This window comes from Sus scrofa, chromosome 9, assembly GCF_000003025.6.
Source record: "Sus scrofa isolate TJ Tabasco breed Duroc chromosome 9, Sscrofa11.1, whole genome shotgun sequence".
Classification (NCBI taxonomy): domain Eukaryota; kingdom Metazoa; phylum Chordata; class Mammalia; order Artiodactyla; family Suidae; genus Sus; species Sus scrofa.
The window spans coordinates 46,308,691-46,321,529 of NC_010451.4; the positions used below are offsets into that span (position 1 = coordinate 46,308,691).

General features: G+C 50.6%; 2 protein-coding genes across 2 annotated transcripts; both read right to left on the reverse strand.

Annotated features, from left to right (window-relative positions):
- LOC100522201 (histone H2AX) lies at positions 134-1,804 on the reverse strand. The gene has a single exon (XM_003129950.5). It carries the CDS (start codon positions 1,785-1,787, stop codon positions 963-965), a length of 825 nt encoding a protein of 274 aa, XP_003129998.3. The 5' UTR covers positions 1,788-1,804; the 3' UTR covers positions 134-962.
- On the reverse strand, positions 134-8,215 carry DPAGT1 (dolichyl-phosphate N-acetylglucosaminephosphotransferase 1). Its single transcript, XM_003129927.4, has 9 exons — positions 7,823-8,215; positions 7,402-7,522; positions 7,020-7,233; positions 6,624-6,770; positions 4,071-4,155; positions 3,519-3,707; positions 3,120-3,207; positions 2,798-2,953; positions 134-2,714 (listed from the first exon to the last, which is right to left on the reverse strand). Exons 1-9 carry the CDS (start codon positions 7,981-7,983, stop codon positions 2,649-2,651), a joined length of 1,227 nt encoding a protein of 408 aa, XP_003129975.1. The 5' UTR covers positions 7,984-8,215; the 3' UTR covers positions 134-2,648.

Genomic DNA, 12,839 nt, shown 5'->3' on the forward strand with positions numbered 1-12,839 from the left:
AATAATCTGTGACTTGTCCCGTTTACGGTGCAGCCTTGACTCATATCCCCCCTCCCCCACTGCCTTTAGAAGTCTACAGGTCAGCGATCCTACAACCCTTTTGTAAAATGAAGAGACATCTCATACATATACATATATATAAAAACCAATCCTTTAATAAACAAAATTAGTCCATCTGAAACTCCCCAATATCTAAAGTACTAGTCTCGGATGGGTTAGCTGCAAAATTCCAGTTCCGAAGCCAACGGCGGCTCAGTCCAGACGGGGGTTAATGGACTAGTAGTGCTGGTATCTAGGTGCTTGGCTTGCCCAGTGGGCCCGCCGGGAGGGGAGCGGGCCTGGGGGCGCGGCCCCCACCCCGCCCGGACCGGCCACCGCGGGAGACGCTCACACCGCCAAGTGTCTCGTCCGGACGCGCACGGGCCTGCGAGCGGAGATGGAGGGAGCGCGGACGTGCAAGGCCCGGGACCCGGCAGCAAAGGGGCCCCGGAACAAATGTGACCGACTCCGCCGCCGCCCGAAATCGAGTTCCGTCTGAAGTCGCGGCCGGAGCAACGGGCTGGAGAGTAACGCGCGCGGCCCCGCCGGCGGCCTCTGCACCCACTCACCTTCCCGCCGCGCTCCCCGGCCCTGCGTCAGCACGGCCGGCCCAGCCTTCCATTAGGCGCCGCGTCCTCCCCGCAGCCCATCAGCGTCTGCGGCCAGGCCAGCAGTCACGAGCTGGACCCCGGGGCCGAGCGGCTTTCAAACGGCCGTCCTCGGCGGAGCCACAGCGGGAGCGGGCCGCGCGGGGGAGGGGCGGGCAGGCGGCGGCGGCGGCGGCGAGGCTGGGGAGGGGGCGAGCGCGCGGCCGGGAGCCCGTCGTGGCCCAGCTCTTTCCGTGAGGGCTGTGGTGGCCCTTAAAAGGGCCTTTGTGGTGGCGAAGGGAAGACCGGGCGGCGGCCGTGGCGGCGCAGGCGGCCTCAGTACTCCTGCGAGGCCTGGGTGGCCTTCTTGCCGCCGGCGGGCGCCTTCGGCCCCACGGTGGCGCTGGTCTTCTTGGGCAGCAACACGGCCTGGATATTGGGCAGGACGCCTCCCTGGGCGATCGTCACGCCGCCCAGCAGCTTGTTGAGCTCCTCGTCGTTGCGGATGGCCAACTGCAGGTGGCGAGGGATGATCCGCGTCTTCTTGTTGTCGCGGGCCGCGTTGCCCGCCAGCTCCAGGATCTCGGCGGTGAGGTACTCGAGCACCGCCGCCAGGTAGACTGGCGCGCCGGCGCCCACTCGCTCGGCATAGTGGCCCTTGCGCAGCAGGCGGTGCACGCGGCCCACCGGGAACTGGAGGCCGGCGCGTGATGAGCGAGACTTGGCCTTGGCGCGGGCCTTGCCGCCGGTCTTGCCGCGGCCCGACATGCTGCGTGAGGTAGATGTACGTTGAGGAGAACGCCTCGCAGGGACGAAAAACAGCCGCCGCCGCAGTCCAACTGGTGCCGCGCGCGCCCAGAAGCCGCCCTTATAAGCCCCCCAGGGCACACCCCCGCGCCCTCCTGATTGGCTCTTTTCTTTAATACCCGCCTCCGGTTGGCTGCAGTTAACCAATCGGTGGCGCGCCCCGGCTGAGAGAACGCGCCCTCCGATTGGTAGAATTTGAAAACCTTCTGCCCGGGGAAAGAGGCGAGGAGGAGCTGCAGCGAGCCCACAGCAAACCACTCTCCGGTGTAGCCAATCCATGTGAAGCGCGCCAGATTTAAACACTACAGCCCTACTCCAGAACCGGAAGACATAGACAGTGAGGTCTGAAGCCATCTCAGGGAAATGTGTGTGGGACTTAAGGTTTTTAAAGAAAAGGGGTCAGCACTACTGACTACTCTGCCTCACTTCCCAGGTCTGGTCACGCCCTCCTATCTGGCAAAAAAGGCATGAAAAAGGGAAGGAATTAGAGACCCTCTGCAAGTTCGACCCCATACCAGATAATGCCAATCTTATGGCTCTCTACGCCACGGAGCAGCAGGATTTCAGTATTTACTCAACATGTTCTACCTGGTTTGTTCTTTGTGTTCACTTCTTGCTAGAAGTGGCCTGAGGTACTGAAAGAAAAAGGATGAGGCAGAGAGATAGGCAAACTCTTAGAGGAAATGCCTCCACCAACACTCCCAATCTACCTTAAAATGCCCACATAGGAAATACACCTACAGAAACAACAAGAAAAAACAACTTTTTATTGTTGCCACTGGGAGCACCTGGCCCCCCAGTCTGCTCTGAATCATCAGAATACTTAATTATAGTCAAATGTCAAGTCATCCTCAAGCCTGTGACCCTATCCGCAGCCAGGGTTCTATCCCCAGGCCCAGCATATTCCTTGAGTGTCAGAGTTGTGGGTAACTGCATAAAAGCTACAGTATTCCCTGCTTAGGTGGCTGCAAAAGTGGGATGGAGAGGGAGAGTGGCAAGTTGAAGAAAGCCATAAGCAAAGTTCAATCAACAGCCCTAGAGGGCAAGAAAGGCCCAAGGATGTCAATAATCATAGGGGAAAGGAAATGCTGAGGACAAAATCTGGAGAATGAAGGGTGGGAGAGGCTTGGACCAGGAGGCAGTCTTGGTCCAGAAGAGCTGAGCCTGAGTCAGGGACCCTAGTGGTTATGAAGCAAAAGGCAATGATTAGGCGACTCAGACATCATAGAAGAGTCGGACAAGCTGGTAACGAATGGAGAAGGTGACAGCACTGCCCACGACCTGCAAGGAGAAACAAACTAGAGTCAGAACCATGGAGAAAGGGAGAGAAGGAGGTGTAAACCCCACTCCCAACAGCACTGCACCTGCAGCAGTAGCAGGAACAGGGTGAGATTTCTCTCATGCATGGGCCCAAAGACTTTGAGTAGCAAGTTGATGAGGGTCATGTTGTTACACTCTGTGAAGGCACCATCCTCATTCTCACTCTGGCGCACGGTCACTAGCCGGAGGCTCTCTGCTACCTGGAGGGACCAGAAGTGGAGAGGACTTCAGCTAATACCCATGCTTCAGGAATGGGGATCTGCTTAATGCTTCCAAGCTCCCCATGGAGCTGATGAAGGCCTAGGTTCCCCATTCCCTGAATTCAGAATGGCAGCCTAGAGCCTTACCTCCTTGTTACCCTGTTACCTTTAGAATAAAGGTGCCCAAGAAAGAGAGGCTCTTGGTCTTGAACTTGGAATAGCTCATCTCCAGTTTGCCTGTCTTGGTATTGAGTCTGCAGGGGAAGAGACCTTCATGTGACTGGGCCACTACTCAACGAACTCTCCTCACTGTGGTTAATTAATAAAAAGAGCACTGAAAGTGGAGTCAAACACCCTAAGATCTATTTCTGGCTCTCCTCGTTAGCTCCCTGTAATCAGAGCTGCTGTGAACATCAAATGAGATCATGTAACTAAATGTGCTCTGTAATGTATAAAAGGCTGACCACGTGGAAGGCGTTAGCCCTCCTTTAGGCCCACTCCCTTTGCCCAGCAAATGTCTAAGGCATCCCAAGTGAAAAAGCCTTTCAAGTCCCGAAGCAGTTACCTGGGCATACGGTGGCGCGGGCAGGGGATGATATGCAGGAGCTGAGGCAGTGAGTAGAGGAAGTTGAACACCTGAGGCATGAAGAAGAGTAGCATAGTCTTGCTGAAGTGTCCCAAGATGCCCACCACGGCAAAGGTCATGCCAGCAAAGTAGCAGAAGGTATCTCCCACAAACACCCGGGATGGGTACCTGTGGGGGGGAGGGGATCTTAGCCAGTGGCCAGAAGCAGAACTAATCCTTTCTCTCACATTGCACACCCTGGGCTCTGGGTTAACCCCAACCCTAGTTCTGGCTTAGAGGAGATGCTAGCTCTCCCAGCAGCATTCCAGGACCCAAGGTTCTGATTCCAACTATTCTTGGGGCCCCAGAGCACCTGGCCCCAGCTATTGCTGGGGAGAGAATAAGGTTTAAGAATATTACCAACTGAAAACCCAGAAAACACTCAATACAGGGATGCACAAGTTTAGCCTCTCCATCAGAAGACAGGCCACAATCAGGACCATACTGGCCACTTGTTCAAACAGCTGTCACCCTATCCACAGGGCTACTTACCAGTTATGGTAGAGCAATCCCAAAGTGGTGAAGAAAAAAGGTATCATGAAGTAGAGGGAAAAGACGTGATCATCCCGATAATCACCTTTAGAAGCAGGGGGAAAAGAAGGAAATGTTGATAGCCACTTCGACTGCACAGCTGGCTCCTGTTTTCGTCTGCCCCTAAATTCTGGCCTAAGCTGTACTGTCCACCTCTTCCAAGTCTGAAGAACTCACTACCCCTTTTTTGTCACCCAGGCAATTTGTAATATTGTAACTCTTTCATGAAGGCTTCCTAAACTTGTTACTGTATACGTTTGGTTTAGACCATTCCGACCTCGGTTTGAATACCAGCTTTTGTTTTTTTTGGGTTTTTTTTGGCTTTTTAGGGCCACACCCGAGGCATATGGAGGTTTCTGGACTAGGGGTGCAACTGGAGCTGGAGCCGCCGGCCTACATCACAGCCACAGCAATGTCAGATCTAAGCCACATCTGTGACCTACACCACAGCTCACAGGAACACCAGATCCTTAACCCACTGAGTGAGGGCAGGGATTGAACCCACATCCTCATGGATACTAGTCGGGCTTGTTAACTGCTGAGCCACGATGGGAACTCCTGAACACCAGCTTTACTTCCAAACTGTGTGACCTTGGTCATAACACTTTTAACTTCTTGGAGCCTCAATTTCCTATCTGTGAAAAAAAAGTTGATGAAAACACCTGCCACGGAGTTCTTGCTGTGGTGCAGTGGGTAAAGAATCTGACTGCAGGGAGTTCCCGTCATGGCTTAGCGGGTTACGAACCCAAATAGTATTCATGAGGAGGCAGGTTTAATTCCTGGCCTCGCTCACTGAGTTAAGGATCTGGCATTGTGGTCAGCTGTGGCGTAGGTTGCAGATGCGGCTTAGATCCCGTGTTGCAAAGGCAGGCAGCTGCAGCTCCGATTCAACCTCTAGCCTGGGAACTTCCATATACCACAGATGTGGCTCTGAAAAAAACAAAAACAAACAAACAAACAACAACCGACTGCAGTGCTCAGGTCGCTATAGGGGCGAGTGTTCAACCCCAGGCTTGGAGCAGTGGGTTAAAGGATCGGTGTTGTCACATCTGGGCACAGGTTGCAGCTGTGGCTGGGATTCAATCCCTGGCCTGGGAAACTTACATATGCCACAGGTGCAGGCATGAAAAAAAAAAAGGAAAGAAAGAAAAGAAAAAATACCTGCCACATAGAGCTGTTACAAGTGTAAAGTAGGATAACCCTTCTCAAGTGCTGAGCTTCAGTAAGCACTTACTGATGTCCATCAGCCAAAGATCACCAGAACTATATCTATACTCAAAGCCAGGTAACAAGGGGGACTTTGGAACCCACACACCAAGGAGGTGTTAGGAGGACTTGTTATAGAATTTGTTTTATTTAATTCTAGGGATGATGCAAGGAACCTGAATTTTACCTTGGGCTAGGTGCTATCAGCAGGGGTAATGCTATAACTGAGCATCTTAATTTTTTGTTTGGTTTGGTTTGGTTTTTTTGGCCACACCCTAGTATGCAGAAGTTCCCAGGCCAGAGATCAAACCTGCACCACAGCTGTAACCAGAGCCAATGACAATGCTGGATCCTTAAATCAGTGAGACATGAGGGAACTCCTGAGCATCTTTGTATCTAAGAAGTAGAGAGTTCCCGGACTTTCCGTTGTGTCACAGTGGTTAACGAATTCGACTAGGAACCATGAGGTTGTGGGTTGAATCACTAGCCTTGCTCAGTGGGTTAAGGATCTGGCGTTGCCATGAGCTATGGTGTGGGTCGCAGACACAGCTTGGATCCCGCATTGATGTAGCTCTGGCGTAGGCCAGTGGCTACAGCTCTGATTAGACCTCTAGCCTGGGAACTTACATATGCTGCGAGAGTGGCCCTAGAAAAGGCAAAAAGACAAAAAAAAAAAGAAGTAGAGAGTTCCCGTTGTAGCTCAGTGGTAATGAACCTGACTAGTAAAAATGAAGATGAAGGTTTGATCCCTGGCCTCACTCAGTGGGTTAAGGATCTGGTGAGTCAAAGTGCAGGTTGCAGATGCGGCTAGGAACCTGCATTGCTGTGGCTGTAGTGTAGGCCAACAGCTGCAGCTCCTATTTGACTCCTAGCCTGGGAACTTCCATGGGCCATATGTGCAGCCCTAAAAAGCAAATAAAAATCATTCATGTTAGCCAAAAGAGAGGGAATCTTGGTCATTTTTGTGACATGCACCGTGTTTTTGTGGAGGTGTTTTATCTGTGCTTCTCAGACATGGTTATAAAAGGGTCTGGTTTTTGTCCTACTCTATCATAGTCACAGAGTGAGCCTGTCTGATTTTGGAAGTCTATAAAACTGTTTTTGTTCAATAGGAAGAAATGGCCTACCAATTAGTGGCAATCCCTTTATAAATCACAAAACTGCTATTTTTCTTTCGCACATTTAATAAGTCTTACTTGCTATTGCTTATCTTATTTCTTATAACTACTCACTTCTTTTTTCCTGAATTCCCTAAAGCCACAAATTGGCAACACTCAGACTTCTCTTCTGACCTCCAATCCCACCTACCTTCCAGCTCTACCAGGTTGAAGACAATGATGGAAGCAGAAATGACTAGCGACTGGCCAGCCTCTAGGCCATTAATTCCTGCTAGAATATTGATGGCATTGGTACAGAACACTGCCAGCAGCCCCATGTAGACATAGTACAGGATTCCTGGGGAAAGAAGACCATAAGAAAATAAGCAGTGTCATCTATAGAACGAGGACTTAAGGATATTCTGAGAAAAGTGGTGAGGACAGAATATAGGATGAAGGGCCAACAGAAGGACCAAAGGAGACATAGGGACAAAACAGGGATACTTGGAGGAGAATATGGAACACCAGGAAGGATTCTCTGCTGGATATCTCATGGGGCAAGGGTGCCCTGAAGTAGAAGCATATAGTTGGTAGTGGTGGGACTCACCCAAGTCCAGATGCAGGCCAAGAATTGGGCGGAAGGGCTTGGGTACCACGATGGTCGTGTTGCCAAAGTTGGTGAAATAGACCATGAGGAGAGGTAGTGAGGCAGCTGTGGGCAGCAGCAGCTTATGGCGCCAGCGCAGATTCAAAACATCATCCGCGAAGCCCAGGAAAATCATGCAGCAGATGGCAAGGAGCGCACCTATCAGGGCCACAAACTGGGGGAGGCTCGGGAAGGTCATGGCTCCAACCTACTCCCACTTCGCTTTTCCTTTCAAGAACTCCCATCTTTCCTTTGTTCTCAGCACACCCTCCCCAACCCAAATAACCCCAACTCTCCCAGGTAGCTCCCAGCCCCAGGCAGCCGCCCTCACTAACCCACTTACTTCATGGTGGGGGAAGGCTTTACAGTGCTCCTCCACAAAGCAGTTCAGGAAAGGGAAAGGGATGAAGCAGAAGAGGATGATAAGGAAAACAGCACCGCTGATCACTCCCTGGGATTCTGGGCTGTGGCCCATCAGCAAGCGGGGTGGAGGGAGGGGGCAAGAGGAAAGGGGGCGTGGTCACTCACTAGTTCGAACACTACAGTAAGCTAACTTGGGGGTGGAAAAGGGTACCCAAGTCCCATTGCTGGAATCTCAGTCCTCCGTGGTAACAAGAACTGTCCTCCACCTCCCAGAGTCCCAAGGCGGCTCCTGGGATCGCGCTTCGCGCTTCTCCGCGCGCAAGCAAGCATTCCACTCGGCACCTCTGCCCTACCCAACCCTTCCCCAGCTCCCGTCCCCAGACTAGCGCGCGGCCCCTCACATTTGCTGCCGGTTGGATTTGTTGAGATCCTGGCCGCAGAGACGCGCGGCGATGAAGTGGCCACGGAAGGCAGGGATGAGGGTGAGTGTGGCCACAAATCCCAGCAGCGAGCCGATCAAATTCACCAACAGCGGCATCGGCAACTCCGGGAAGGCCCACATGGTAACTGGCCAGGCGGCCCTCTCGGCCGCCTCCTTAGCTAACGGTCCCTAGCAGTAAGAAGTGGCCGCTCCCCACAGGCTGAGTTTTCCGACACTGGCCTGAGCAAAACCAACAACTCCAACCTGAGCCGCCCTGGGAACTCTCAGGAGCCTCAGTAAAGTCAACCTTGGTTCTGCCTCACTGCATCTACCTACTTACTGTTTCCGCCCGGGTCTAGTTAGCAGAGCAACTATCGTTGTGGACGGCGCGGCCATTTTTAATATGGGCATAAGAGTTGCGGACAGAAGTGTGGTTTTGAACTCATCCTTATTCGAGAGCAGAGTCTTCACGAGGGGATTGGAAAAGCAATTTACAAAGGGCAAACAAAAGTGGATACTTTCATAACATCATATTAAAAATGTATAGACCAAAGCGGAAAAACCCCTTGCCCGGTTCCAAGATGAACGCCTCCTTGTACCACGTGTCTGACGCCGCTTATTTGATTCCACGTCAGGTTTAGCTTCGTAGGCCTCCGCAGGTCATGTTTAAAGGGCCATTACCCTGAGTTTATTCCGGGACGCCCCCGAAACCGGGAAGATGGCTACTGGAAGCAGAGGGGAGGGCAGAAGGGATGGAGATGTGGAGCAGCGCCAGCTCCTTGTAGAAAACCTGTTGCCAACGTAGTCAACTTTGGGAAGGAAGCCAAGGTAAACACAACTCAGGTCCCCGAAACACACCTACAGTTTTGAAGATGATGTAAATTTTAAAGCGTAGACACTTGAAAAGCCCCGCCCACTCAATGTTTTTCCTTGTCCTGATCCAGGTACTTTTCCTTCCTCATCCCACCCACCTTCTGCTCCGGCTGTAGCAGTTGGTTGCTTGGCAACACAGCGGGGGACCTCACAGCTGATGGGGCTGGGTGTGCCCTCAGGTCCTGTGTTTAACATGGTATTTGACTTTCCTTGGTCCTGCATCATTGCACTGTGCTAAACTCCCAATCCGAGAAGGTGAGACTGAGACTTTGGAAGGAACTAAGCAAGTAGGAGAACAAAACCCACAAGTATTTCCTGTAAGCCTGAGGAATTCCCAGGCAGGTTTTTTTCTCCAGGTTAGGTGCCTTTTCCGTGGTACCTGTTTCCCTGCAAATAATGGTTCACTATCATCTTCATTCTCTTTCACTCATCTAGGCTCTTAGATGGCAAATGATTTCTATTCTTCAGAGAAGAAATCGTCACCAGGGAGTTAGGGAGAAGACTCATTGTTCATTTTTTTGAATAAACTCCAGCAGCCAGTGTGGGGTTGACCCTTTTTAAGGCAAAGATGGTCCCGCCTGTCTCTGAAGGCCAGGCGTGAAATGTCCCTTCTACTAGAATGTGGCTCTAATTAGCAACATAAAACCATATATGCATAAGATGTACTATATATAGTATACTATATATGTATAGTAATCACAGAACTTTCTTGATAGTACTATTCCACCAAATTTTTGGTACTTATTATCCCACTGGCATTGTTCTTCTGTCTGTGTGTGTACATGCACCCACACATGGTTACACGAGTACGCATCTGTGCCTCTTAGACTGGTTTCCCTAGAAGCAAGTGTTTTCTGTCCCACAGGGTGTCCTCACAGGGCTAAGGACACACAGATTTCTGTATACAAGGCATCATCACTCATAATCAGTCTGGATCTGAAAGAGGTATGGAGGGCAAAAGGAGCATGAGAGAGCAATCCGTTGTGACCGGGAAAGTGAGATGAGCTTGAGGAAGAGGAGTATCTCTAAAGAATTCAGCAGGTGGCAGGAGTGGAAGGGCCTTATGAACAGGGAAAGTGAGACATCAGGAGCAGGTGGAAAGGAGGAGCTTGTGGGAGCCCCAGAGGAGGCAGCATTCAGTTATCTTGTTGATCAGGAGCAGGCTGAGACTCCCTGGAGGTCTGGGGGACAGTCTGTATCTATTTCCTGTTTTATTAGGAGGCCAATCCAAATAAGCCTTCCCAGGAAAAAACCTTCGTCTCTTTCTTCTCCAGAGATCATTAGCCTTCCCCTGCAACCCCCACTGGAAGAGGGTGGGGGACTCGTTCAGAAAAAAGACACTGGGGATTCATCATCTGCACAGACGTGTTACCATCAGAACATGGTTACTTGGATACTTGTCATATAATCTGAATATTTTTGTTCTCATGATGGCAAATGCCCAGCTGATTATCAGACTTCACCAGGAGAAACAAACACATGAGGTGGTCGCACTTGAAATTTTATGCCTGTCCTGGTACAAATTCAAAGCCTTTGCCTAGGAGTTCCCTGATGGTGTGGTGGATTTGGGATCCAGCATTGTCACTTCTGTGTCTTGGGTCTCTGCTGTGGCACCAGTTTGATCCTTGACTTGGCAACTTCTGCATGCAGCAGTTGCAGCCAAAGAGAAAAAGAAAAAGAAAAGCATTTGCTTAAATGCTGAAGCTGGTCCTAGGACTCACAGACCAGGTGAATTGTCAATGGCTTCAGCTGGTTTCTTGAGCTGAGCAGACAAAGTCTGAGATGCATATCTCCTATTAGAGAGCCTTGAGGGTCTCCCAGTGAGCAAGGCCAATGCACTATTAAGTCTGATTACGTGACAAAGCCTGTCTCAGAAATGTTTCACAGTTCCTAAAAAGTCCGAGAGACAGCTTTGGAGAGTCTGAAGCTATGACCCTTGCAGGACTGTGGCTCTTTCCAGGCATCTGAGTTACCCTTTTTCCATTTCCTCCTGCCTCTTCCCCATCAGTTTATCAAAAGTTGTTAGCTGAAAGCAAGCCCCAAGATCTCCCATCCCATTGGGGTGACAGGAATGGGTTTTGAAAAGATGGAAACAATACAGAAATTCTCAGTGTTTACATGTATATTGGAATATTTTCTGTTAGACTTCTTAAAGTTCCAAAGAATTTGCTAATCCCTACTATGTGCATGGGAAACTTTTAAGTACTTTGGGGACGCAAAGTGATATAAATGCAATGGTTTCCCCCCAAGGAGTCTACTTCATCACATTAAATCTTGATTAAATGAGGGTAGAGAGATGAATAAGACAGGGTCCCTACTCTTAAGCAGCTTCCTTGTAAGTGAGAGAAACAGACACATAAACAACCATCTAGACTATAAGGCAGAATGAAAGGAGTAACAAGTGGATGGGAGATTAGGAGGACTAGCTAGGAGACTCATGCAAGACTGAATTGTGAAGTAGTATCTGGCAGCACAGGACCAAGTGCTCAGTGGAGAAGCTGAAGGAAACTCAGGAACTCAGAGAACTGAGATGAACTTTGAAGAAGGGTTCTTGGGGGAAGAGGCCTTCATAGTGAACCTGTAGCTGGACACCTTCCCACATAACCTGCTCCCCTAGCTCTAGCGGCTCTGCCCACTCAAAGCTTCCTTCTGCGTCCCTGAGTTCTCTGCTCCCTTCATTTCATGTCTTCTCCCCTCAAGATGAAAACTCCATGGACTTTCCGCTGTGGCTTAGCAGTAATGAACCTGACTAGTATGCATGAGGATGTGAGTTTGATCCCTGGCCTCGATCAGTGGGTTAAGGATTCGGCATTGCCGTGGGCTGTGGTGTAAGTCGCAGATGCAGATCAGAGCCCAAAGCTCTGCAGCTCCCACAGGTGTAGGCCAGCAACTATGGCTCCAATTCAACCCAAGCCTGGGAACCTCCGTATGCCGCAGATGGGGCCCTAAAAAGACAAAAAATAAAAATAAAACTCCACACGCCAGGTATCTCCTCTAGTTTTTGGAGTCCAGTGATGATGCATGGGCAGGACCGAAGCAAGGTTACTCCGTTACCCCCACCCCATTCCTTACAGTGAAATCTGGGGATTCCCCAGGCTTTCTCACTACCTCCTCTGGCTCAGGCACCCTGTTGCTGACCTGCCAGGTTCTGCTTAGCTCTGCAACCCCATACTTTAGAAGACATTGTTTACTCGTGTGTGCTTAGTGCTCAGACTAATGACTGGATTTGGGAGAGAGGTACTTAACACCTTCCTGTTTACCTCTCTAAGGAAGGCTTTGCCATATGTGTGTGGAGAAGGGTCTCTTGGGGAATGGGGGGATTCCTTTGAATCTTTTGTAGGATTTTCCTTCCCTGCCTCCAGAAAACAACGATAAGCCTCTGTCCAATAGGGATGGAGTCTATTCCCTTAAATCTTAACCTTAAATCAGGAAAAAGGGTGGATCCTGAGGCAGAGTGTACCTATAACATCATTTTTGGGGGGCTTGCTGGGATATCACATATTTGGATGGCAGGGTCTTCTGGCTGAATCTATTGATAGTCCAGTGCTGCACTGCTTAGCTCCCATCTCATTACCACCCCCTCTACACGTGCTCCATAGGCAGGAGCTGTTACTATGGAAATAAATTATTTTTAAAAACAGAAGCAGCCCAGGCTTGGGAAATATCTCCAGAACAAACCCACACAAGCAAGGAGGTTCATAGGGTGTCCCTGGGTCCTGGCTCCAAGGGGAAGGGGGTGGGGATGGAGAAGTAGTTTCAATATTCTGTGTTCTATTCTCAACCTCTACCATGCTCAGGTTCTGCTTTCTCTCCAGTCACTATCAGCTGGACCTCTGCCATGCACGTCTACCTAGGAGAGATGCTCTGCCCCGATTTACCCAGGGCCTAGCTTTGTCCAGGATATAGGAACCTAGAAGCTGCTGAGCCTGGGAGTGTGGGGAGAAGGGGTCAGTGCTACCCACAGAGGTCACCTCTAGGTGACCTAGCTTTGTCCAGGATATAGGAACCTAGAAGTTGCTGAGCCTGGGAGTATGGGGAGAAGCGGTCAACGCTACCCACAGGGGTCACCTCCTTCTAACTCCACAGGCGCCCAAACTATAGAAAGCTGAGGAGCGTAGGGGAAA

Excerpts from the sequence above, each read along its gene's own strand:
- DPAGT1 (XM_003129927.4), bottom strand. The coding sequence starts at position 7,983 with ATGTGGGCCTTCCCGGAGTTGCCGATGCCGCTGTTGGTGAATTTGATC. Across the intron at positions 3,208-3,518 it reads CCGCGCCACCGTATGCCCAG|ACTCAATACCAAGACAGGCA; the intron begins GTAACTGCTTCG and ends CTTCCCCTGCAG. Across the intron at positions 2,715-2,797 it reads TGTTCCTGCTACTGCTGCAG|GTCGTGGGCAGTGCTGTCAC; the intron begins GTGCAGTGCTGT and ends TTCTCCTTGCAG.
- LOC100522201 (XM_003129950.5), bottom strand. The coding sequence starts at position 1,787 with ATGGCTTCAGACCTCACTGTCTATGTCTTCCGGTTCTGGAGTAGGGCT.